Source organism: Pogona vitticeps, chromosome W (assembly GCF_051106095.1).
Source record: "Pogona vitticeps strain Pit_001003342236 chromosome W, PviZW2.1, whole genome shotgun sequence".
Taxonomy (NCBI): Eukaryota; Metazoa; Chordata; class Lepidosauria; order Squamata; family Agamidae; genus Pogona; species Pogona vitticeps.
The window spans coordinates 3,139,844-3,165,480 of NC_135798.1; the positions used below are offsets into that span (position 1 = coordinate 3,139,844).

The 25,637-nt window shown below is 42.7% G+C and overlaps 1 protein-coding gene across 1 annotated transcript; it reads left to right on the top strand.

Annotated features, from left to right (window-relative positions):
• Nucleotides 1–1,260: 1,260 nt before the first annotated feature.
• LOC144585040 (uncharacterized) lies at nt 1,261–19,745 on the top strand. Its single transcript, XM_078382480.1, is given in 4 exon segments — nt 1,261–2,405; nt 2,471–2,551; nt 12,964–13,709; nt 19,594–19,745. Coding segments are annotated over 4 exon segments (2,124 nt in total).
• Nucleotides 19,746–25,637: the final 5,892 nt, after the last annotated feature.

Sequence of the window (25,637 nt, forward strand, 5' to 3'; positions counted from 1 at the left end):
CTGCTCTCCCTTTCCAAAGCCGGCCTGCGTCTCCTTTTAGCCAAATTTCAAGATTACTGTTCCGTTAATGATCTTTGTATAAATTCCTCCAAAACAAAAATAGTTGTTTTTTCTAAATCTAGTCCTTTGTCTTTTTGGTCAGTCGGTACACACTCCTACCAGCAAGTGCCAACATTTAAATACCTTGGGCTCACTTTTCACCACAAACTAAACTGGACTCCACATAAAAAACTGGTTATTTCCACATCAACTACCCAACTCAATGCAATTTCAAAATTTCATTATCTTTCGGGCAACCAATTTATCCCAGCAGCCATGCATATTTTTCAGTGTAAGCTCCTATCCCACCTTTTTTATGGGGTGCCCATCTGGATAGAGGCCGTAAACCATGACATTGATTCCATTGCTGCTGCTTTTTTCAGAAAGATCTTAGGTGTTCCCAATATGATCCGCCTCTCCACCATGGTACTCGAATTGGGAACCCACCTTCCGTCTACCCTTGCCTGGGTTACCACCTTCAAATACTGGCTCCGCATCCATCTCCACTCTAACTCTCTCCTTTTTGATCTTCTTAGTGATTCTTACACATCGAAATGGTTCCAACTGATCGATTCTAAACTTCTCTCTTTAGGACTGAATCTAGAATCCCTTTTCGATCTTGGATTACAACAGGCCCATTCCTTGATCAAACACAAACTTTGGCAGCTCGAGTATGAGACACTTTCAGCCGATTTGAACCCCACCTGTTCTCCCCTTTTTTTCAGTCTTCCTCCTTCCCTAGGACGTCCTTCCAACTACTTCTCTTTACTGACTAATCCTGACCAGAGAAGAGCATTTATGCAAGCTCGTCTGAATATCTTCCCATCGGCGGTCCATGTAGGCCGTTTCTCCAAGATTCCCTGTGCAAATAGGCTCTGTTTCTTCTGTCATACTTTACCAGATTCCCTGGATCATATTTTATTTCACTGCCCGGCTCATTCTTCTTTGAGAAAGCTCTGTCTTGAACCGTGGCTTTCTCTTTTTCCCAACTCCCTAGTTTTTTTCCTGAGCGATTCTTGTCCTTTGATTACATCTGCCGTTGCTGGCTATCTATTGGAAATTTCTGTTTTAACCCATAATCTATGATATTCCCCGTTGCTTTGAGAGTATTTTTCACCTTACTTTTCCCTTTGATTATTGTTTGTTTGTACCTATGTTTTCCTGTCGTCTGTTCATATGCCAATAAAGGTATCGAAATCGAAATCGAATCGATACAAAAACATGAAATGTGAAAAGAGTTTCAGCGGGAGAAGAAATCTGCGTTCACATCAAAGGACCCATACTGGGGAGAAACCACATAAATGCATGGAATGTGGAAAGAGCTTTAGTTGCAGTGGTAACCTTACATCACATCAAAGGACCCACACTGGGGAGAAACCACATAAGTGCATGGAATGTGGAAAGAGCTTTAGTCACAGTAGTGACCTTAAGGTACATCAAAGGACCCACACTGGGGAGAAACCACATAAATGCAAGGAATGTGGAAAGAGCTTTAGTCACAGTGGTGACCTTAAGGTACATCAAAGGACCCACACTGGGGAGAAACCACATAAATACATGGAATGTGGAAAGAGCTTTAGTCACAGTGGTAATCTTAGGTTACATCAAAGGACCCACACTGGGGAGAAACCACATAAATGCATCGAATGTGGAAAGAGCTTTAGTCGCAGTGGTGACCTTACGTCACATCAAAGGACCCACACTGGGGAGAAACCACATAAATGCATGGAATGTGGAAAGAGCTTTAGTCGCAGTGGTAATCTTAGGTTACATCAAAGGACCCACACTGGAGAGAAACCATATTAATGCATGGAATGTGGAAAGAGCTTTAGTCTCAGTGGTTACCTTACGTCACATCAAAGGACCCACACTGGGGAGAAACCACATATATGCATGGAATGTGGAAAGAGGTTTAGTCGCAGTGATGCCCTTATGTCACATCAAAGGTCTCACACTGGGGAGAAACCACATAAATGCATGGAATGTGGAAAGAGCTTTAGTGACAGGGGTCAGCTTAGGATACATCAAAGGACCCACACTGGGGAGAAACCACATAAATGCATGGAATGTGGAAAGAGCTTTTCTCAGAGTGGTCAGCATAGGGTACAACAAAGGACCCACAATGGGGAGAAAACATATAAATGCATGGAATGTGGAAAGAGCTTTAGTCGCAGTGGTGACCTTACGCCGCATCTAAGGACCCACACTGGGGAGAAACCACATAAATGCATGGAATGTGGAAAGAGCTTTAGTCAGAGTGGTAACCTTAGGGTACATCAAAGGACCCACACTGGGGAGAAACCACATAAATGCATGGAATGTGGAAAGAGCTTTAGTCTCAGTGGTCACCTTAGGGTACATCAAAGGTCTCACACTAGGGAGAAACCACATAAATGAATGGAATGAGCTTTAGTCGCGGTGATGCCCTTAGGTTACATCAAGGAACCTGCACTGGGGAGAAACCACATGAATGCATGGAATGTGGAAAGAGCTTTGTCATGTTTTACCATTTGTTTTAAAAAACGCCGGTGCTTCATTTCAGAGGATAGACAAGCTTTTGCATGGTCTTACATTTGCTAGTGTTTATCTTGATGATATTGCAGTTTTCATTTCTGATTTTGAATCTCACATGTCACACATTGAAAGTGTGTTGTCTAGAATCCAGCAAGCAGGATTGACAGTCAAAGCGACTAAATGTCAGTGGATGCAGGGAAAAGTCATGTACTTGGGTCATTTAATTGGACAAGGAGAAATCCAGCCTTTGCAAGCCATAAATGATTGGCCTATTCCTACAACTAAAAAACAAGTTCAATCCTTTTTGGGCCTATTTGGCTATTAAAGAAAATTCATTCCTGATTTCAGTTATTTGGCAACGCCTTTGACGGAGCTAACTAAGAAAAGACAGCCTGTCAAGGAAAAATGGACACCTGAGTGTCAAGGTGCTTTTGAAGCCTTAAAGGCAAAGTTTAGTGCTGCACCTATACTAAAATCACCTGACTTTGACATACCATTCATTCTACAAACAGATGCTTTAGATTTGAGTCTTGGAGCTGTACTGTTACAGAAAGGGGAAGATGGGATTCCTAATCCAATCTCATATTTCTCCAGAAAACTCTTAGAAAGAGAAAGAAATTACTCAGTTCCAGAAAAAGAGGCCTTATCTATTATCTGGTCTCTTAATCTTCTTAGGCCTTATCTGTGGGGATGTAAATTCACTCTGCAGACAGATCATAGAGCTTTGGTTTGGTTGCAGAAGATGAAATCTCACAATCAGAAATTGCTGAGATGGCATTTGGCATTACAAGATTTTGATTTTGAAGTTCAGCACATTCTTGGAAAGTTGAATGTTGTGGCAGATGGTCTTTCCAGAATGTATTGTGAAGATCAAGATGTGACAGACCGTTGAAACACTGTTAATGTTTCACTGTTTCACTACTGATATGTTCCTGAGCACATGTAGAGTGCGTACTGTATTGAGTATTACTAACATGACTGTTTTTCTATTTTTCAGATAGTAGAAGTGCTTAACCTAAAGAATGTATTTACATGTTGCTGTTAGAATGTTTTTCTACCTCAATGCTTTGCTAGATTAAATGCTATTTTGAATGTGTTAAAGTTCATCATTAGTATTTGCACTATGTAACCAGCTAATTACTGCTTATTATTGTAATTAGTAGCCAAAAATGGAAACTAGATTTCCTGTTTCAGATTTTTGGAACTCCCAGAGGTGGCATGTCATGGTTTAGGTTATTAAGACTAAAATGTGATTTACTAATGGGATTTGAAGTCATGGAATTTTGTAGAAGGAATCCATATTGGTCTGTGTTAGCATAACTGGATGCTTCGCGAAGCTGTTTCTCCTAGAGCTAACTGGAATTTTCCATGAAGCTGCCTTGGCCAGAGACAATAAGGAGCCAAGACACAACATCAGGACAAAGGACAACAACACCTGCACATCCCGTGGGAAATGAAGGTGGAGTGTGAAGAGACAGCCCTTTATGCTGATTGGTTAACATCACAGAACAGTGGAGAAGAAGGGTGGTCCCAACATGAAAGAAAAATGGCGAATGGAGACGGAGAGAGCTTGGATTTTTGGAATGATTTTAGTATTGATTTTAGGATGGAGTTTTGAGTTCCAAATGCTAGTTTTTGCTGTTATGCTAGGATGTAGTTCAGAGAAAGCATACAGAAAAGGGGACTATGCCTAGCTTACTTTCTAAGCTAGTTTTAGAGTTTTTTATTTTATTTTTGTAGCTGGAATTTGCTAAGATTCTAACTGCTGTTATTCATGGAAATCTACTGGAATCCTATGCTTTTGCAACAAACTGAATATCTCTAAATTCTTTATTTTTCTAATAAAACAATAATTCTTAAAATCCTAAATTTGGTCTCTTGAACAGCAAATCTGAAATACTAAGTGACAGGCCACAGAGATGCTACTTGAGTCCATTACCACCGTGAGTTTTGTTTGTCTTGACAGACTTTAAAACTCATGATTTCTAGCTTTGGTTGTTCTCAATTAATTGCTCATTAGAACAGACTTGGGAAAAGGGTAAGTGGTACTGCCTGGCTGGGTTGCCTGGACTCTGCTCAAATGTTTTAGGAGTACACTTACACCTGGAACCTCTCTGTTCAAGCATCAGGTGTTCTTTTAGAAGCCCCTGGGTGCTCGCAAACTTTATTCAGAGTGGTAAGCTTAGGTTACATCTGTCATGATGTACAGTAGGTTATTGAAGCTAGAATGTAATTTCTAAATGGGATTTGCAGTCATGGAATGATGTAGAAGGAATCCATTTTCGGTCTGTGTCATTTTTACTAGAAGCATCGAGATGCTGTTTTTCTTCACAGCCAGCTAGCAATGTTATCTTGCAGTTAGCTTGGCCAAGGCCAAAGAAAGAGCCAAAACGTAGGGAAAATGGAAACAGCACCTGCAGTCCCATGCGAAAGGAAGGCGGAGAGAGAGACGAGCAGTCCTTTGTCCTGATTGGTGAGCAGAGTGAAGAGAGAAGAAGGGGGGTTTCTTATGGGAGTTTCCAGTATTTTGCTAGGATGTAGTTCTTAGTAGGAGAATGGAAAGGAGGGCTCTGCCTTACCTATTCCTTATCTAGTGAGTATTTTTCTTAGATAGTGATTTTATTATTTTATTTTTGTAGCTGGAGTTTGCTAAGTTTCTAATTGCCTTAGTTATGGAAATGATTTTGAATGCTATGCTTTGCAATAAACTGAATTCAACTAAATCTTTATTTTTCTAATAAAACAATTATACTTAAGAACTTTTGTTTGGTGTCTTGAACAGACAACCTGTTACCATACTTAATTTGATTTTCTAACAGGCCACAAACTATGGTGCTTTGAGTCCAGTATTTTCTTGAGTTCTCGGAGTTCTGAATGACTCTAAGACTCATGATTATATTTTGGTTTCTCAATGATTTTAAATTGGGAATAGACTTGGTGTATGAGTGCCAGTGGGACACCCTGGGTGAGACAAGGACTCATCTCAATCCAAATAGGGGTACATTGGACTTATAACCTCTCTATTCCGGCTTTCAGATTCTCTTAGGAGGACTGTTGAAGCTTACAACATCCAAGAACCCGCATTGGGGCGAAACCACATAAATGCATGGAATGTGGAAAGAGCTTTAGTCAGAGCTCCTGATAAGTTAAGAAGGCATAAGGAGCTCATTCAATTTTGTGCTGGTTTCCACTGGAAAGAATAAACAACAAAGTAATGCAAAACAGAGAAAAAAGAGAATAAATGGAGTACATTTTGAAGTGCCTCTTGTGATGTCATCTTCACTCTTAAGTTGCGTGTTCCCGTGTCCCTGTCGGGCACACCTGTTGGACATGATCTCTATGCTGAGTGTTCATGGCTGTAAAATTCAGGTTCTGTTTGCTTTGGCTTATTTTATATAACTTTACAGCATGAATGTGGGGTATTTGCTTCTGTAGCCGGGATTCAAAAAAAAAAAAGTTCCAGTATTGCTGCACAATGTTGTGCCTGTGTTGCCAGCAGGAGAAAAAGTTGCCAAGATTCCCATAGGAGAGGGCAGCCTGAATATTGACAGCAGGACTGGGAGCAGTGAAGATGGTCTACCCGGGACACCCTCTCTTCTGTTCACTGCCACCCACACTTGCTGAAAAACAGCCCTGACCTTTGCCTTGGGTTTGGGAGAGAAGCGGTGGACTGTCAAACTGTCAGCTTCTGGGATTTCCCCATGTGGGATGTCACTCTGTGAACGGTAGTGGTGCTGGAGGACTCCTGCTCCACCTCTTGGCCACTGGAGTGTACAGAACATATGAGTGTTTGCTCACGAGTCCACTCTCAGCCTGACCACCCTTAAGCAAAGGGGCAGCAACGAATGCTCTGCCTGACCTGCTTTTATACCAACTTCAGCCCCTACAATCCCAGGCGCCTGCCCGTGGCTACAGCAGCCTCAAACTTTCCCAGTGAATCAGCTTCAGGGTTTTGGCTGACCTACACGCAGTTTGTTTCTCTGGCTTTCCTATGTGAGTACGTTGAAGAATTAAATTTACTGAATTTCTCAGTGACCTGATCTGTACGAACATTTTGACATAAAATTCCTGTACGTAACCTCCACCTCCTAGCTTCTTTATAATCACATGTACCCTTAAAATTCATATTTACCAATATGTGATCTGCTACTTTTATTAACCCTTCGTCTGTCTTACAAACTCTAAATCACAATTATTAGATGCAAATATATATAATCTATCCTAAAATAACATAGATGCTGATGAATAAAAAGTAAACTAATTTACATCTCCTTTCACTTCTCTCCAAAAATCCTGCATGTCAGTTCTATTTATCAGTTTATTTCATATGATAATATTATACCTTGTTTCATTCTTGGTAGGGTTTAATTTATCTTCCTCTTCATCCATTAACATTTATCTTTATTTATCAAGACTTTAAACCATTCCATTTTAGCATCCTATCTCCATTTGGTCCCATACTCTGATGACATACCCCAGCAAAGCAACACCCAATTTTCCTTTAAAAAAACCCTAATCCATAAACCCTCACTGCAACATTTAATAATATTTCCCCTCTCTTTTTGGCAAGATCCTACCTGGCCATGGTCAAGTGCAAAGTCCTGCACCTTGGAAAAAGAAACCACTTGCACACTTGGCTCAGAAAAACTATGAGCGAGAGGGATGTTGGAATTGTTGTAGATCTCAAGCTAAATATGAGCCAACAGTGGCTTTTTATTAATCCAGGTTCTCCAGCTCTTCCTTCCCTTTCTCTTTTCATGGGTTCACCATTTTCAATATATTTATGGATTTGCAATGCCTTTAAATAAAGTACTGTACAGTGGAAGAAATTTGCAAGTAAACCATGGAACTTTTCCAGTAAAACCTCAATTCTAATCAAACCCTCTCCTTGTATTTCTGAGTAAGCTGGCTGGATAGCTCTGTGGTTTAAATATCTGGTTGCAGAACCAGAGGTTCCTTGCTGTGTCTCCCACGGATAAGGTCAGCTTGTGTGGCCTTTGGAAAACTGCAAGGTCCCAGAACCAGGGAATGGGGAACGACTTTTGAGTATTCTCTACCTAGAAACCCCCGAAAAAAGGGTTGCCATCAGTCAGAATTGACTTGATGGCCCATGTTTAATAGTATTTTGGATAGTGGTTAATATTAATCAACTATATTTTCCCGTCACTGGCCCTTTGGGAAGTATCAATTCAGGCAAGGGGAGTCCAATGTTGTTTGCACAATACGGCAAATTTTTCAAATGTTGCCAGTCAAGCCTTCAGGAGACATATGCCTTTCAAAGGAGTCAAAGACAGAGCAAATTTTTGGTTTGACCTCCAGTTAGATTCTGCTCTCTGCTATATTCTCAAGACATCTCCTTTTTTCTCTATCAGGTAACACACGATGGCCAGAATTATACTTCTTCTGGCCCCGAAAACAGTCAAGGGTGAAGCTGGGAAGAAAAGCTTGGAAAAACCCATGAGCTAAAGGAGAAATGGCTTAAACGCCTGAAGTGTGGAGAAAGATTCAGACCAGTGCCACTAGTTCAGTTTAAAGAACTCACCCTGGGGAGAAATGATACAAAAACAGTCCCGATTTGTCACAGATTTTACCTTCATCCAAACAGCTGCGGTTGGACTCATATTTTTCACCCCGTCCTTCAACACCGACTACAACACCGTCGTCACGAAGAGCTCCTTCTACCAACATGGCCCAGAAGGACCATATCCTTTCATCTACTCTTCCTCCCAAACAATCCTGTACCAAGCAGCTGCCTAGTGAGAATTCTCTCCTGGACTGTGATGTTATAGAACTTGTGAAACATTACTCTACATTAACTGCAAGAACGGTTTCCCAGATTTTTTCTCAGCTTACTTTTCTTACAGATTTCTTAAAGGGCCCACGCCCTAGTTTTCCACAGTCTCCATCTTGCCTCCATAGAACATCGGACAAACCTAACTCTGACGTTTGCAAGGCAATTCCTCCTTGCCTCCTTCCTGATGGATGTCTTCCTCAAGCTCCTCCTAAATCCACAATGCACTTGGTCTATGTTCCTTATGCTGCTGTTATTACAGTCTGTCCCCCTAGCGGTTTCACAAGCTGTCCACGCTGGTCTAGAACCTTCCTGGCGAAGAGACATCTCGCCTTCCTTTTAAAAGTGAATACCCGGAACATCGATCTCTCCAGGATTGAGACTTTGTCAACATCCTATCACTCAACTAGACTACTGCTGACCTTTCATTCGAATTATGTTCCTGGGATGCTATTCTCGTCTGTGAACCTATTACGACATTGGGGTGTTACCCCTCACCGCTTCTTCAAGAATACCATCACTGCCAAGCTTATTTCAACGAAAGCTTCTCTGCAATCTCCTTCCATTGGCGCCTCTCCCTCGCCCAAGAGGACAAACTCGTCTCGAACTCTCAGATCTATTCACCCTCCCTCGGATTCCTTGCTGCTTGCCTTTACTTCGCCGATCCCTCCATCTCCAACGAGTGATGAAGCACCCCATGCCTCTAGGCTGATGGACCACCTGACATCTCCCTTGATCCCCTCTTCCTCCATCCTGCAACACTCCTCTATTTCTCAGGAGAAGCCTCAAGACCTCATCTCAGATCTCCAGCCGGACACTGTGTCTGCCTCAATCCAACTGGAAGCTTGTGACTGCCTTCCTGCATGCTCCAATCCTCCTGCTGCTTCTCCTCCCCATATTTCCCTATCTCCCGCATGTATTGTCAACCGGGGTGCCTCAACCAGCTCTTTCGCATTGGTCGACGCTATGTCCCAGAAACCCCCTCCACTTAATTTTGATTTTACCAACCTTATTCCTGCACTAGATGCTCCAGCCTCACCCTCTGACCCTGCCCGTCCTCTAGTCCCTGACCCCATTCTGCCTTCTGTGAATTCCTCCCCTCTTCTAGACTCTAACACTGCCTCCTGCAGACTGACTGTTCCCCCCCTGGCCCCCCCATCTCCCCAACCCTCCCTCCAACTGATCTCTTGGAATATAGGTGGCTGGAGAAAAAAAGCCTCGGATAAAGATCTGCTTAAGTTTCTCTCTAGCTTTGATATTATTCTCCTACAGGAGACCTGGTTATTAGCCCCTCCATCTATCCCGCGTTTTTCTACTTACCATCTCCCGGCTGTTAAATCTAAATCAAGTGGGCGCCCCTCCCCAGGTCTTTGTTGCTTTTTTAAACCCTCCTCCCTATTTAACCTCATTTCCATCCCTTCCCCCTCATCCTATATTCAAATTTTCCTCCTTCAGTACGGCGAATTTAAAATTCTACTTCTTAACCTTTATTTCCCGCCTCCATCCTCTTCTCTGAATAGCACCTGGATGGAGGTAGAGAATCTTTTCAATCTTAATCTGGAAGCTAATCCATCTGCCCATATTTTGATCTTGGGGGACTTTAATACCCGGTTAGGACCCAATAATTCTGCTCTAACCAAACAAATAAATTTGGAGTTTGATGAGTCGTTTCCCCCCTGGCTCAATTGCCCAAGGACTTCCAGAGACAAGATTATCACTCCTCATGCTACCTTTTTAATCAATCTCTGCCTCAACCTTCATATTGCCATCCTCAATGGCACATGGGGTAAGGACATTCCTGGGGAATATACCCATCTTTCTATTAGGGGACCAAGCGTAATTGATTACGCCATTGCTTCTCCAGCCCTCCTCCCTTTTCTCTCTGATTTCTCTGTTGGAGCCCGTGCCGACAGTGATCACTTGCCTCTTCTTTTGTCCCTAACCTTTCCCTCTTCGCTTCCCTCCCCTCTAACCCCCCCTTCACAACTTTCCTCCCGTCTTCAATGGTCTCCTAAAACAGAAACTGACTTCTTTTCTTGGACTCTACTACCAGAGATTTCCAATCTTAACCGTACCATTGCTACAACTGACTCTATCTCTACAGCTATTACCTCCTACAACACTCTTCTTGACTCCTTAGTTATCTCTCTTAGCAGTCCAACTAACCTCCCTTCTCATAACCGAGCTACCTCTTGGTTTGATTCTCACTGTTGGCAGGCTAAGAAGCAAGTTAGGTCCCTCTTTCACTCCTTCCGCCTTAACCCTACCCCAGCCTCTTTACATCTCTACCTTATTGCCAGAAGATCCTGCTTATTATTCCTAGACTCAAAAAAACATCTTTCCGCCCAACGCAAGTGGTCTGACCTGCTTCAAGCAATTCTATCACATAATTACAAGTCCTTCTGGTCTCTGGTTTCTTCCTCCACTACTTCCTTTTCTCCCGATCCTTCCTCCTCTATCTCTTTGGAGGTATGGATAGCCCACTTCTCTACAATTTTTTTCTCCCCGAATTCTAACCCCTCTCCCGATTCCTCACTGCAGGCCCTCTCTGATTGGCCTCCCGTTACCTCTGATGAAATATTGGATTTAATCAGCTCATTGAAATCTGGTAAGGCTCCAGGCCCAGATCAAATCCTCACTGAGATTCTGACCAGTAACCCTCACTGGTGGTCTCACTACTTGGCCAATCTCTTCACTTTAGTTAACCACTCTGGTATCTTTCCCAACTCCTGGTTAATTTCCACCCTGATCCCAATATTTAAAAAAGGTGATCCCTCCCTACCCAGTAACTACCGTCCAATCAGTCTTTTATCCTATATTGGCAAACTCTATTCAAAACTTCTTCTTTCCAAACTTTCTGCTTGGGCCTCTTCCATCAATCTTCCGGGGAAAGAGCAAATAGGCTTTCGCTCTGGAGCCTCCACCCTTGATCACGCTCTTCTTTTGTCTCATCTAGCAGAAAAATACTCCATCCACCATAAATCTAGACTGTTCGCCGCTTTTGTAGATCTTCAAGGTGCCTTTGACTCCGTTAACAGATCTCTTTTATGGGACAAACTATCCCAATGGGGCATTGACCCTCGACTACTCTTTCTGCTTAGGCGCCTTCATTCTTCAAACTCATGCCAGATCCGTCTTCCAAACTCCAATATTCTATCTGATAGGTTTCAAGTCAACAGGGGTGTCCGTCAAGGGTGCATATTAGCCCCCTTAATGTTTAACTTGTTCTTAGCAGATCTTCCCCCTTTCTTATCTAAAGCTGCCAACTCTTCCCCTTCTCTTAATGGTGCCCCTCTTTCAGTCCTCCTTTACGCAGATGATGCAGTCCTGCTCTCCCTTTCCAAAGCCGGCCTGCGTCTCCTTTTAGCCAAATTTCAAGATTACTGTTCCGTTAATGATCTTTGTATAAATTCCTCCAAAACAAAAATAGTTGTTTTTTCTAAATCTAGTCCTTTGTCCTTTTGGTCAGTCGGTACACACTCCTACCAGCAAGTGCCAACATTTAAATACCTTGGGCTCACTTTTCACCACAAACTAAACTGGACTCCACATAAAAAACTGGTTATTTCCACATCAACTACCCAACTCAATGCAATTTCAAAATTTCATTATCTTTCGGGCAACCAATTTATCCCAGCAGCCATGCATATTTTTCAGTGTAAGCTCCTATCCCACCTTTTTTATGGGGTGCCCATCTGGATAGAGGCCGTAAACCATGACATTGATTCCATTGCTGCTGCTTTTTTCAGAAAGATCTTAGGTGTTCCCAATATGATCCGCCTCTCCACCATGGTACTCGAATTGGGAACCCACCTTCCGTCTACCCTTGCCTGGGTTACCACCTTCAAATACTGGCTCCGCATCCATCTCCACTCTAACTCTCTCCTTTTTGATCTTCTTAGTGATTCTTACACATCGAAATGGTTCCAACTGATCGATTCTAAACTTCTCTCTTTAGGACTGAATCTAGAATCCCTTTTCGATCTTGGATTACAACAGGCCCATTCCTTGATCAAACACAAACTTTGGCAGCTCGAGTATGAGACACTTTCAGCCGATTTGAACCCCACCTGTTCTCCCCTTTTTTTCAGTCTTCCTCCTTCCCTAGGACGTCCTTCCAACTACTTCTCTTTACTGACTAATCCTGACCAGAGAAGAGCATTTATGCAAGCTCGTCTGAATATCTTCCCATCGGCGGTCCATGTAGGCCGTTTCTCCAAGATTCCCCGTGCAAATAGGCTCTGTTTCTTCTGTCATACTTTACCAGATTCCCTGGATCATATTTTATTTCACTGCCCGGCTCATTCTTCTTTGAGAAAGCTCTGTCTTGAACCGTGGCTTTCTCTTTTTCCCAACTCCCTAGTTTTTTTCCTGAGCGATTCTTGTCCTTTGATTACATCTGCCGTTGCTGGCTATCTATTGGAAATTTCTGTTTTAACCCATAATCTATGATATTCCCCGTTGCTTTGAGAGTATTTTTCACCTTACTTTTCCCTTTGATTATTGTTTGTTTGTACCTATGTTTTCCTGTCGTCTGTTCATATGCCAATAAAGGTATCGAAATCGAAATCGAATCGATACAAAAACATGAAATGTGAAAAGAGTTTCAGCGGGAGAAGAAATCTGCGTTCACATCAAAGGACCCATACTGGGGAGAAACCACATAAATGCATGGAATGTGGAAAGAGCTTTAGTTGCAGTGGTAACCTTACATCACATCAAAGGACCCACACTGGGGAGAAACCACATAAGTGCATGGAATGTGGAAAGAGCTTTAGTCACAGTAGTGACCTTAAGGTACATCAAAGGACCCACACTGGGGAGAAACCACATAAATGCAAGGAATGTGGAAAGAGCTTTAGTCACAGTGGTGACCTTAAGGTACATCAAAGGACCCACACTGGGGAGAAACCACATAAATACATGGAATGTGGAAAGAGCTTTAGTCACAGTGGTAATCTTAGGTTACATCAAAGGACCCACACTGGGGAGAAACCACATAAATGCATCGAATGTGGAAAGAGCTTTAGTCGCAGTGGTGACCTTACGTCACATCAAAGGACCCACACTGGGGAGAAACCACATATATGCATGGAATGTGGAAAGAGGTTTAGTCGCAGTGATGCCCTTACGTCACATCAAAGGTCTCACACTGGGGAGAAACCACATAAATGCATGGAATGTGGAAAGAGCTTTAGTGACAGGGGTCAGCTTAGGATACATCAAAGGACCCACACTGGGGAGAAACCACATAAATGCATGGAATGTGGAAAGAGCTTTTCTCAGAGTGGTCAGCATAGGGTACAACAAAGGACCCACAATGGGGAGAAAACATATAAATGCATGGAATGTGGAAAGAGCTTTAGTCGCAGTGGTGACCTTACGCCGCATCTAAGGACCCACACTGGGGAGAAACCACATAAATGCATGGAATGTGGAAAGAGCTTTAGTCAGAGTGGTAACCTTAGGGTACATCAAAGGACCCACACTGGGGAGAAACCACATAAATGCATGGAATGTGGAAAGAGCTTTAGTCGCGGTGATGCCCTTAGGTTACATCAAGGAACCTGCACTGGGGAGAAACCACATGAATGCATGGAATGTGGAAAGAGCTTTGTCATGTTTTACCATTTGTTTTAAAAAACGCCGGTGCTTCATTTCAGAGGATAGACAAGCTTTTGCATGGTCTTACATTTGCTAGTGTTTATCTTGATGATATTGCAGTTTTCATTTCTGATTTTGAATCTCACATGTCACACATTGAAAGTGTGTTGTCTAGAATCCAGCAAGCAGGATTGACAGTCAAAGCGACTAAATGTCAGTGGATGCAGGGAAAAGTCATGTACTTGGGTCATTTAATTGGACAAGGAGAAATCCAGCCTTTGCAAGCCATAAATGATTGGCCTATTCCTACAACTAAAAAGCAAGTTCAATCCTTTTTGGGCCTATTTGGCTATTAAAGAAAATTCATTCCTGATTTCAGTTATTTGGCAACGCCTTTGACGGAGCTAACTAAGAAAAGACAGCCTGTCAAGGAAAAATGGACACCTGAGTGTCAAGGTGCTTTTGAAGCCTTAAAGGCAAAGTTTAGTGCTGCACCTATACTAAAATCACCTGACTTTGACATACCATTCATTCTACAAACAGATGCTTTAGATTTGAGTCTTGGAGCTGTACTGTTACAGAAAGGGGAAGATGGGATTCCTAATCCAATCTCATATTTCTCCAGAAAACTCTTAGAAAGAGAAAGAAATTACTCAGTTCCAGAAAAAGAGGCCTTATCTATTATCTGGTCTCTTAATCTTCTTAGGCCTTATCTGTGGGGATGTAAATTCACTCTGCAGACAGATCATAGAGCTTTGGTTTGGTTGCAGAAGATGAAATCTCACAATCAGAAATTGCTGAGATGGCATTTGGCATTACAAGATTTTGATTTTGAAGTTCAGCACATTCTTGGAAAGTTGAATGTTGTGGCAGATGGTCTTTCCAGAATGTATTGTGAAGATCAAGATGTGACAGACCGTTGAAACACTGTTAATGTTTCACTGTTTCACTACTGATATGTTCCTGAGCACATGTAGAGTGCGTACTGTATTGAGTATTACTAACATGACTGTTTTTCTATTGTTTAGAAAGTAGAAGTGCTTAACCTAAAGAATGTATTTACATGCTGCTGTCAGAATGTTTTTCTACCTCAGTGCTTTGCTAGATTAAATGCTATTTTGAATGTGTTAAAGTTCATCATTAGTATTTGCACTATGTAACCAGCTAATTACTGCTTATTATTGTAATTAGTAGCCAAAAATGGAAACTAGATTTCCTGTTTCAGATTTTTGGAACTCCCAGAGGTGGCATGTCATGGTTTAGGTTATGAAGACTAAAATGTGATTTACTAATGGGATTTGAAGTCATGGAATTTTGTAGAAGGAATCCATATTGGTCTGTGTTAGCATAACTGGATGCTTCGCGAAGCTGTTTCTCCTAGAGCTAACTGGAATTTTCCATGAAGCTGCCTTGGCCAGAGACAATAAGGAGCCAAGACACATCATCAGGACAAAGGACAACAACACCTGCACATCCCGTGGGAAATGAAGGTGGAGTGTGAAGAGACAGCCCTTTATGCTGATTGGTTAACATCACAGAACAGTGGAGAAGAAGGGTGGTCCCAGCATGAAAGAAAAATGGCGAATGGAGACGGAGAGAGCTTGGATTTTTGGAATGATTTTAGTATTGATTTTAGGATGGAGTTTTGAGTTCCAAATGCTAGTTTTTGCTGTTATGCTAGGATGTAGTTCAGAGAAAGCATACAGAAAAGGGGACTATGCCTAGCTTACTTTCTAAGCTAGTTTTAGAGTTTTTTATTTTATTTTTGTAGCTGGAATTTGCTAAGATTCTAACTGCTGTTATTCATGGAAATCTACTGGAATCCTATGCTTTTGCAACAAACTGAATATCTCTAAATTCTTTATTTTTCTAATAAAACAATAATTCTTAAAATCCTAAATTTGGTCTCTTGAACAGCAAATCTGAAATACTAAGTGACAGGCCACAGAGATGCTACTTGAGTCCATTACCACCGTGAGTTTTGTTTGTCTTGACAGACTTTAAAACTCATGATTTCTAGCTTTGGTTGTTCTCAATTAATTGCTCATTAGAACAGACTTGGGAAAAGGGTAAGTGGTACTGCCTGGCTGGGTTGCCTGGACTCTGCTCAAATGTTTTAGGAGTACACTTACACCTGGAACCTCTCTGTTCAAGCATCAGGTGTTCTTTTAGAAGCCCCTGGGTGCTCGCAAACTTTATTCAGAGTGGTAAGCTTAGGTTACATCTGTCATGATGTACAGTAGGTTATTGAAGCTAGAATGTAATTTCTAAATGGGATTTGCAGTCATGGAATGATGTAGAAGGAATCCATTTTCGGTCTGTGTCATTTTTACTAGAAGCATCGAGATGCTGTTTTTCTTCACAGCCAGCTAGCAATGTTATCTTGCAGTTAGCTTGGCCAAGGCCAAAGAAAGAGCCAAAATGTAGGGAAAATGGAAACAGCACCTGCAGTCCCATGCGAAAGGAAGGCGGAGAGAGAGACGAGCAGTCCTTTGTCCTGATTGGTGAGCAGAGTGAAGAGAGAAGAAGGGGGGTTTCTTATGGGAGTTTCCAGTATTTTGCTAGGATGTAGTTCTTAGTAGGAGAATGGAAAGGAGGGCTCTGCCTTACCTATTCCTTATCTAGTGAGTATTTTTCTTAGATAGTGATTTTATTATTTTATTTTTGTAGCTGGAGTTTGCTAAGTTTCTAATTGCCTTAGTTATGGAAATGATTTTGAATGCTATGCTTTGCAATAAACTGAATTCAACTAAATCTTTATTTTTCTAATAAAACAATTATACTTAAGAACTTTTGTTTGGTGTCTTGAACAGACAACCTGTTACCATACTTAATTTGATTTTCTAACAGGCCACAAACTATGGTGCTTTGAGTCCAGTATTTTCTTGAGTTCTCGGAGTTCTGAATGACTCTAAGACTCATGATTATATTTTGGTTTCTCAATGATTTTAAATTGGGAATAGACTTGGTGTATGAGTGCCAGTGGGACACCCTGGGTGAGACAAGGACTCATCTCAATCCAAATAGGGGTACATTGGACTTATAACCTCTCTATTCCGGCTTTCAGATTCTCTTAGGAGGACTGTTGAAGCTTACAACATCCAAGAACCCGCATTGGGGCGAAACCACATAAATGCATGGAATGTGGAAAGAGCTTTAGTCAGAGCTCCTGATAAGTTAAGAAGGCATAAGGAGCTCATTCAATTTTGTGCTGGTTTCCACTGGAAAGAATAAACAACAAAGTAATGCAAAACAGAGAAAAAAGAGAATAAATGGAGTACATTTTGAAGTGCCTCTTGTGATGTCATCTTCACCCTTAAGTTGCGTGTTCCCGTGTCCTTGTCGGGCACACCTGCTGAACACTTTGGACATGATCTCTATGCTGAGTGTTCATTTCTGTAAAATTCAGGTTCTGTTTTCTTTGGCTTATTTTATATAACTTTACAGCATGAATGTGGGATATTTGCTTCTGTAGCCGGGATTCAAAAAAAAAAAAGTTCCAGTATTGCTGCACAATGTTGTGCCTGTGTTGCCAGCAGGAGAAAAAGTTGCCAAGATTCCCATAGGAGAGGGCAGCCTGAATATTGACAGCAGGACTGGGAGCAGTGAAGATGGTCTACCCGGGACACCCTCTCTTCTGTTCACTGCCACCCACACTTGCTGAAAAACAGCCCTGACCTTTGCCTTGGGTTTGGGAGAGAAGCGGTGGACTGTCAAACTGTCAGCTTCTGGGATTTCCCCATGTGGGATGTCACTCTGTGAACGGTAGTGGTGCTGGAGGACTCCTGCTCCACCTCTTGGCCACTGGAGTGTACAGAACATATGAGTGTTTGCTCACGAGTCCACTCTCAGCCTGACCACCCTTAAGCAAAGGGGCAGCAACGAATGCTCTGCCTGACCTGCTTTTATACCAACTTCAGCCCCTACAATCCCAGGCGCCTGCCCGTGGCTACAGCAGCCTCAAACTTTCCCAGTGAATCAGCTTCAGGGTTTTGGCTGACCTACACGCAGTTTGTTTCTCTGGCTTTCCTATGTGAGTACGTTGAAGAATTAAATTTACTGAATTTCTCAGTGACCTGATCTATACGAACATTTTGACATAAAATTCCTGTATGTAACCTCCACCTCCTAGCTTCTTTATAATCACATGTACCCTTAAAATTCATATTTACCAATATGTGATCTGCTACTTTTATTAACCCTTCGTCTGTCTTACAAACTCTAAATCACAATTATTAGATGCAAATATATATAATCTATCCTAAAATAACATAGATGCTGATGAATAAAAAGTAAACTAATTTACATCTCCTTTCACTTCTCTCCAAAAATCCTGCATGTCAGTTCTATTTATCAGTTTATTTCATATGATAATATTATACCTTGTTTCATTCTTGGTAGGGTTTAATTTATCTTCCTCTTCATCCATTAACATTTATCTTTATTTATCAAGACTTTAAACCATTCCATTTTAGCATCCTATCTCCATTTGGTCCCATACTCTGATGACATACCCCAGCAAAGCAACACCCAATTTTCCTTTAAAAAAACCCTAATCCATAAACCCTCACTGCAACATTTAATAATATTTCCCCTCTCTTTTTGGCAAGATCCTACCTGGCCACGGTCAAGTGCAAAGTCCTGCACCTTGGAAAAAGAAACCACTTGCACACTTGGCTCAGAAAAACTATGAGCGAGAGGGATGTTGGAATTGTTGTAGATCTCAAGCTAAGTATGAGCCAACAGTGGCTTTTTATTAATCCAGGTTCTCCAGCTCTTCCTTCCCTTTCTCTTTTCATGGGTTCACCATTTTCAATATATTTATGGATTTGCAATGCCTTTAAATAAAGTACTGTACAGTGGAAGAAATTTGCAAGTAAACCATGGAACTTTTCCAGTAAAACCTCAATTCTAATGAAACCCTCTCCTTGTATTTCTGAGTAAGCTGGCTGGATAGCTCTGTGGTTTAAATATCTGGTTGCAGAACCAGAGGTTCCTTGCTGTGTCTCGCACGGATAAGGTCAGCTTGTGTGGCCTTTGGAAAACTGCAAGGTCCCAGAACCAGGGAATGGGGAACGACTTTTGAGTATTCTCTACCTAGAAACCCCCGAAAAAAGGGTTGCCATCAGTCAGAATTGACTTGATGGCCCATGTTTAATAGTATTTTGGATAGTGGTTAATATTAATCAACTATATTTTCCCGTCACTGGCCCTTTGGGAAGTATCAATTCAGGCAAGGGGAGTCCAATGTTGTTTGCACAATACGGCAAATTTTTCAAATGTTGCCAGTCAAGCCTTCAGGAGACATATGCCTTTCAAAGGAGTCAAAGACAGAGCAAATTTTTGGTTTGACCTCCAGTTAGATTCTGCTCTCTGCTATATTCTCAAGACATCTCCTTTTTTCTCTATCAGGTAACACACGATGGCCAGAATTATACTTCTTCTGGCCCCGAAAACAGTCAAGGGTGAAGCTGGGAAGAAAAGCTTGGAAAAACCCATGAGCTAAAGGAGAAATGGCTTAAACGCCTGAAGTGTGGAGAAAGATTCAGACCAGTGCCACTAGTTCAGTTTAAAGAACTCACCCTGGGGAGAAATGATACAAAAACAGTCCCGATTTGTCACAGATTTTACCTTCATCCAAACAGCTGCGGTTGGACTCATATTTTTCACCCCGTCCTTCAACACCGACTACAACACCGTCGTCACGAAGAGCTCCTTCTACCAACATGGCCCAGAAGGACCATATCCTTTCATCTACTCTTCCTCCCAAACAATCCTGTACCAAGCAGCTGCCTAGTGAGAATTCTCTCCTGGACTGTGATGTTATAGAACTTGTGAAACATTACTCTACATTAACTGCAAGAACGGTTTCCCAGATTTTTTCTCAGCTTACTTTTCTTACAGATTTCTTAAAGGGCCCACGCCCTAGTTTTCCACAGTCTCCATCTTGCCTCCATAGAACATCGGACAAACCTAACTCTGACGTTTGCAAGGCAATTCCTCCTTGCCTCCTTCCTGATGGATGTCTTCCTCAAGCTCCTCCTAAATCCACAATGCACTTGGTCTATGTTCCTTATGCTGCTGTTATTACAGTCTGTCCCCCTAGCGGTTTCACAAGCTGTCCACGCTGGTCTAGAACCTTCCTGGCGAAGAGACATCTCGCCTTCCTTTTAAAAGTGAATACCCGGAACATCGATCTCTCCAGGATTGAGACTTTGTCAACATCCTATCACTCAACTAGACTACTGCTGACCTTTCATTCGAATTATGTTCCTGGGATGCTATTCTCGTCTGTGAACCTATTACGACATTGGGGTGTTACCCCTCACCGCTTCTTCAAGAATACCATCACTGCCAAGCTTATTTCAACGAAAGCTTCTCTGCAATCTCCTTCCATTGGCGCCTCTCCCTCGCCCAAGAGGACAAACTCGTCTCGAACTCTCAGATCTATTCACCCTCCCTCGGATTCCTTGCTGCTTGCCTTTACTTCGCCGATCCCTCCATCTCCAACGAGTGATGAAGCACCCCATGCCTCTAGGCTGATGGACCACCTGACATCTCCCTTGATCCCCTCTTCCTCCATCCTGCAACACTCCTCTATTTCTCAGGAGAAGCCTCAAGACCTCATCTCAGATCTCCAGCCGGACACTGTGTCTGCCTCAATCCAACTGGAAGCTTGTGACTGCCTTCCTGCATGCTCCAATCCTCCTGCTGCTTCTCCTCCCCATATTCCCCTATCTCCCGCATGTATTGTCAACCGGGGTGCCTCAACCAGCTCTTTCGCATTGGTCGACGCTATGTCCCAGAAACCCCCTCCACTTAATTTTGATTTTACCAACCTTATTCCTGCACTAGATGCTCCAGCCTCACCCTCTGACCCTGCCCGTCCTCTAGTCCCTGACCCCATTCTGCCTTCTGTGAATTCCTCCCCTCTTCTAGACTCTAACACTGCCTCCTGCTGACTGACTGTTCCCCCCCTGGCCCCCCCATCTCCCCAACCCTCCCTCCAACTGATCTCTTGGAATATAGGTGGCTGGAGAAAAAAAGCCTCGGATAAAGATCTGCTTAAGTTTCTCTCTAGCTTTGATATTATTCTCCTACAGGAGACCTGGTTATTAGCCCCTCCATCTATCCCGCGTTTTTCTACTTACCATCTCCCGGCTGTTAAATCTAAATCAAGTGGGCGCCCCTCCCCAGGTCTTTGTTGCTTTTTTAAACCCTCCTCCCTATTTAACCTCATTTCCATCCCTTCCCCCTCATCCTATATTCAAATTTTCCTCCTTCAGTACGGCGAATTTAAAATTCTACTTCTTAACCTTTATTTCCCGCCTCCATCCTCTTCTCTGAATAGCACCTGGATGGAGGTAGAGAATCTTTTCAATCTTAATCTGGAAGCTAATCCATCTGCCCATATTTTGATCTTGGGGGACTTTAATACCCGGTTAGGACCCAATAATTCTGCTCTAACCAAACAAATAAATTTGGAGTTTGATGAGTCGTTTCCCCCCTGGCTCAATTGCCCAAGGACTTCCAGAGACAAGATTATCACTCCTCATGCTACCTTTTTAATCAATCTCTGCCTCAACCTTCATATTGCCATCCTCAATGGCACATGGGGTAAGGACATTCCTGGGGAATATACCCATCTTTCTATTAGGGGACCAAGCGTAATTGATTACGCCATTGCTTCTCCAGCCCTCCTCCCTTTTCTCTCTGATTTCTCTGTTGGAGCCCGTGCCGACAGTGATCACTTGCCTCTTCTTTTGTCCCTAACCTTTCCCTCTTCGCTTCCCTCCCCTCTAACCCCCCCTTCACAACTTTCCTCCCGTCTTCAATGGTCTCCTAAAACAGAAACTGACTTCTTTTCTTGGACTCTACTACCAGAGATTTCCAATCTTAACCGTACCATTGCTACAACTGACTCTATCTCTACAGCTATTACCTCCTATAACACTCTTCTTGACTCCTTAGTTATCTCTCTTAGCAGTCCAACTAACCTCCCTTCTCATAACCGAGCTACCTCTTGGTTTGATTCTCACTGTTGGCAGGCTAAGAAGCAAGTTAGGTCCCTCTTTCACTCCTTCCGCCTTAACCCTACCCCAGCCTCTTTACATCTCTACCTTATTGCCAGAAGATCCTGCTTATTATTCCTAGACTCAAAAAAACATCTTTCCGCCCAACGCAAGTGGTCTGACCTGCTTCAAGCAATTCTATCACATAATTACAAGTCCTTCTGGTCTCTGGTTTCTTCCTCCACTACTTCCTTTTCTCCCGATCCTTCCTCCTCTATCTCTTTGGAGGTATGGATAGCCCACTTCTCTACAATTTTTTTCTCCCCGAATTCTAACCCCTCTCCCGATTCCTCACTGCAGGCCCTCTCTGATTGGCCTCCCGTTACCTCTGATGAAATATTGGATTTAATCAGCTCATTGAAATCTGGTAAGGCTCCAGGCCCAGATCAAATCCTCACTGAGATTCTGACCAGTAACCCTCACTGGTGGTCTCACTACTTGGCCAATCTCTTCACTTTAGTTAACCACTCTGGTATCTTTCCCAACTCCTGGTTAATTTCCACCCTGATCCCAATATTTAAAAAAGGTGATCCCTCCCTACCCAGTAACTACCGTCCAATCAGTCTTTTATCCTATATTGGCAAACTCTATTCAAAACTTCTTCTTTCCAAACTTTCTGCTTGGGCCTCTTCCATCAATCTTCCGGGGAAAGAGCAAATAGGCTTTCGCTCTGGAGCCTCCACCCTTGATCACGCTCTTCTTTTGTCTCATCTAGCAGAAAAATACTCCATCCACCATAAATCTAGACTGTTCGCCGCTTTTGTAGATCTTCAAGGTGCCTTTGACTCCGTTAACAGATCTCTTTTATGGGACAAACTATCCCAATGGGGCATTGACCCTCGACTACTCTTTCTGCTTAGGCGCCTTCATTCTTCAAACTCATGCCAGATCCGTCTTCCAAACTCCAATATTCTATCTGATAGGTTTCAAGTCAACAGGGGTGTCCGTCAAGGGTGCATATTAGCCCCCTTAATGTTTAACTTGTTCTTAGCAGATCTTCCCCCTTTCTTATCTAAAGCTGCCAACTCTTCCCCTTCTCTTAATGGTGCCCCTCTTTCAGTCCTCCTTTACGCAGATGATGCAGTCCTGCTCTCCCTTTCCAAAGCCGGCCTGCGTCTCCTTTTAGCCAAATTTCAAGATTACTGTTCCGTTAATGATCTTTGTATAAATTCCTCCAAAACAAAAATAGTTGTTTTTTCTAAATCTAGTCCTTTGTCCTTTTGGTCAGTCGGTACACACTCCTACCAGCAAGTGCCAACATTTAAATACCTTGGGCTCACTTTTCACCACAAACTAAACTGGACTCCACATAAAAAACTGGTTATTTCCACATCAACTACCCAACTCAATGCAATTTCAAAATTTCATTATCTTTCGGGCAACCAATTTATCCCAGCAGCCATGCATATTTTTCAGTGTAAGCTCCTATCCCACCTTTTTTATGGGGTGCCCATCTGGATAGAGGCCGTAAACCATGACATTGATTCCATTGCTGCTGCTTTTTTCAGAAAGATCTTAGGTGTTCCCAATATGATCCGCCTCTCCACCATGGTACTCGAATTGGGAACCCACCTTCCGTCTACCCTTGCCTGGGTTACCACCTTCAAATACTGGCTCCGCATCCATCTCCACTCTAACTCTCTCCTTTTTGATCTTCTTAGTGATTCTTACACATCGAAATGGTTCCAACTGATCGATTCTAAACTTCTCTCTTTAGGACTGAATCTAGAATCCCTTTTCGATCTTGGATTACAACAGGCCCATTCCTTGATCAAACACAAACTTTGGCAGCTCGAGTATGAGACACTTTCAGCCGATTTGAACCCCACCTGTTCTCCCCTTTTTTTCAGTCTTCCTCCTTCCCTAGGACGTCCTTCCAACTACTTCTCTTTACTGACTAATCCTGACCAGAGAAGAGCATTTATGCAAGCTCGTCTGAATATCTTCCCATCGGCGGTCCATGTAGGCCGTTTCTCCAAGATTCCCCGTGCAAATAGGCTCTGTTTCTTCTGTCATACTTTACCAGATTCCCTGGATCATATTTTATTTCACTGCCCGGCTCATTCTTCTTTGAGAAAGCTCTGTCTTGAACCGTGGCTTTCTCTTTTTCCCAACTCCCTAGTTTTTTTCCTGAGCGATTCTTGTCCTTTGATTACATCTGCCGTTGCTGGCTATCTATTGGAAATTTCTGTTTTAACCCATAATCTATGATATTCCCCGTTGCTTTGAGAGTATTTTTCACCTTACTTTTCCCTTTGATTATTGTTTGTTTGTACCTATGTTTTCCTGTCGTCTGTTCATATGCCAATAAAGGTATCGAAATCGAAATCGAATCGATACAAAAACATGAAATGTGAAAAGAGTTTCAGCGGGAGAAGAAATCTGCGTTCACATCAAAGGACCCATACTGGGGAGAAACCACATAAATGCATGGAATGTGGAAAGAGCTTTAGTTGCAGTGGTAACCTTACATCACATCAAAGGACCCACACTGGGGAGAAACCACATAAGTGCATGGAATGTGGAAAGAGCTTTAGTCACAGTGGTAATCTTAGGTTACATCAAAGGACCCACACTGGGGAGAAACCACATAAATGCATCGAATGTGGAAAGAGCTTTAGTCGCAGTGGTGACCTTACGTCACATCAAAGGACCCACACGGGGGAGAAACCACATAAATGCACGGAATGTGGAAAGACCTTTACTCACAGTGGTCATCTTAGGATACATGAAAGAACCCACACTGGGGAGAAACCACAAAAATGCATGGAATGTGGAAAGAGCTTTTGTCGCAGTGGTGACCTTACGACACATCTAAGGAAGCACACTGGGGAGAAACCACATAAATGCATGGAATGTGGAAAGAGCTTTAGTCGCAGTGGTAATCTTAGGTTACATCAAAGGACCCACACTGGACAGAAACCATATAAATGCATGGAATGTGGAAAGAGTTTTAGTCTCAGTGGTTACCTTACGTCACATCAAAGGACCCACACTGGGGAGAAACCACATATATGCATGGAATGTGGAAAGAGCTTTAGTAGCAGTGATGCCCTTACGTCACATCAAAGGTCTCACACTGGGGAGAAACCACATAAATGCATGGAATGTGGAAAGAGCTTTAGTGACAGGGGTCAGCTTAGGATACATCAAAGGACCCACACTGGGGAGAAACCACATAAATGCATGGAATGTGGAAAGAGCTTTTGTCAGAGTGGTCAGCTTAGGGTACATCAAAGGACCCACAATGGGGAGAAACCATATAAATGCATGGAATGTGGAAAGAGCTTTAGTTTCAGTAGTTACCTTACGTCACATCAAAGGACCCACACGGGGGAGAAACCACATAAATGCACGGAATGTGGAAAGACCTTTACTCACAGTGGTCACCTTAAGATACATGAAAGGACCCACACTGGGGAGTAACCACATACATGCATGGAATGTGGAAAGAGCTTTAGTCTCAGTGGTCACCTTAGGGTACATCAAAGGTCTCACACTCGGGAGAAACCACGTAAATGAATGGAATGAGCTTTAGTAGCAGTGATGCCCTTAGGTTACATCAAGGAACCTGCACTGGGGAGAACCCCCATGTATGCATGGAATGTGGAAAGAGC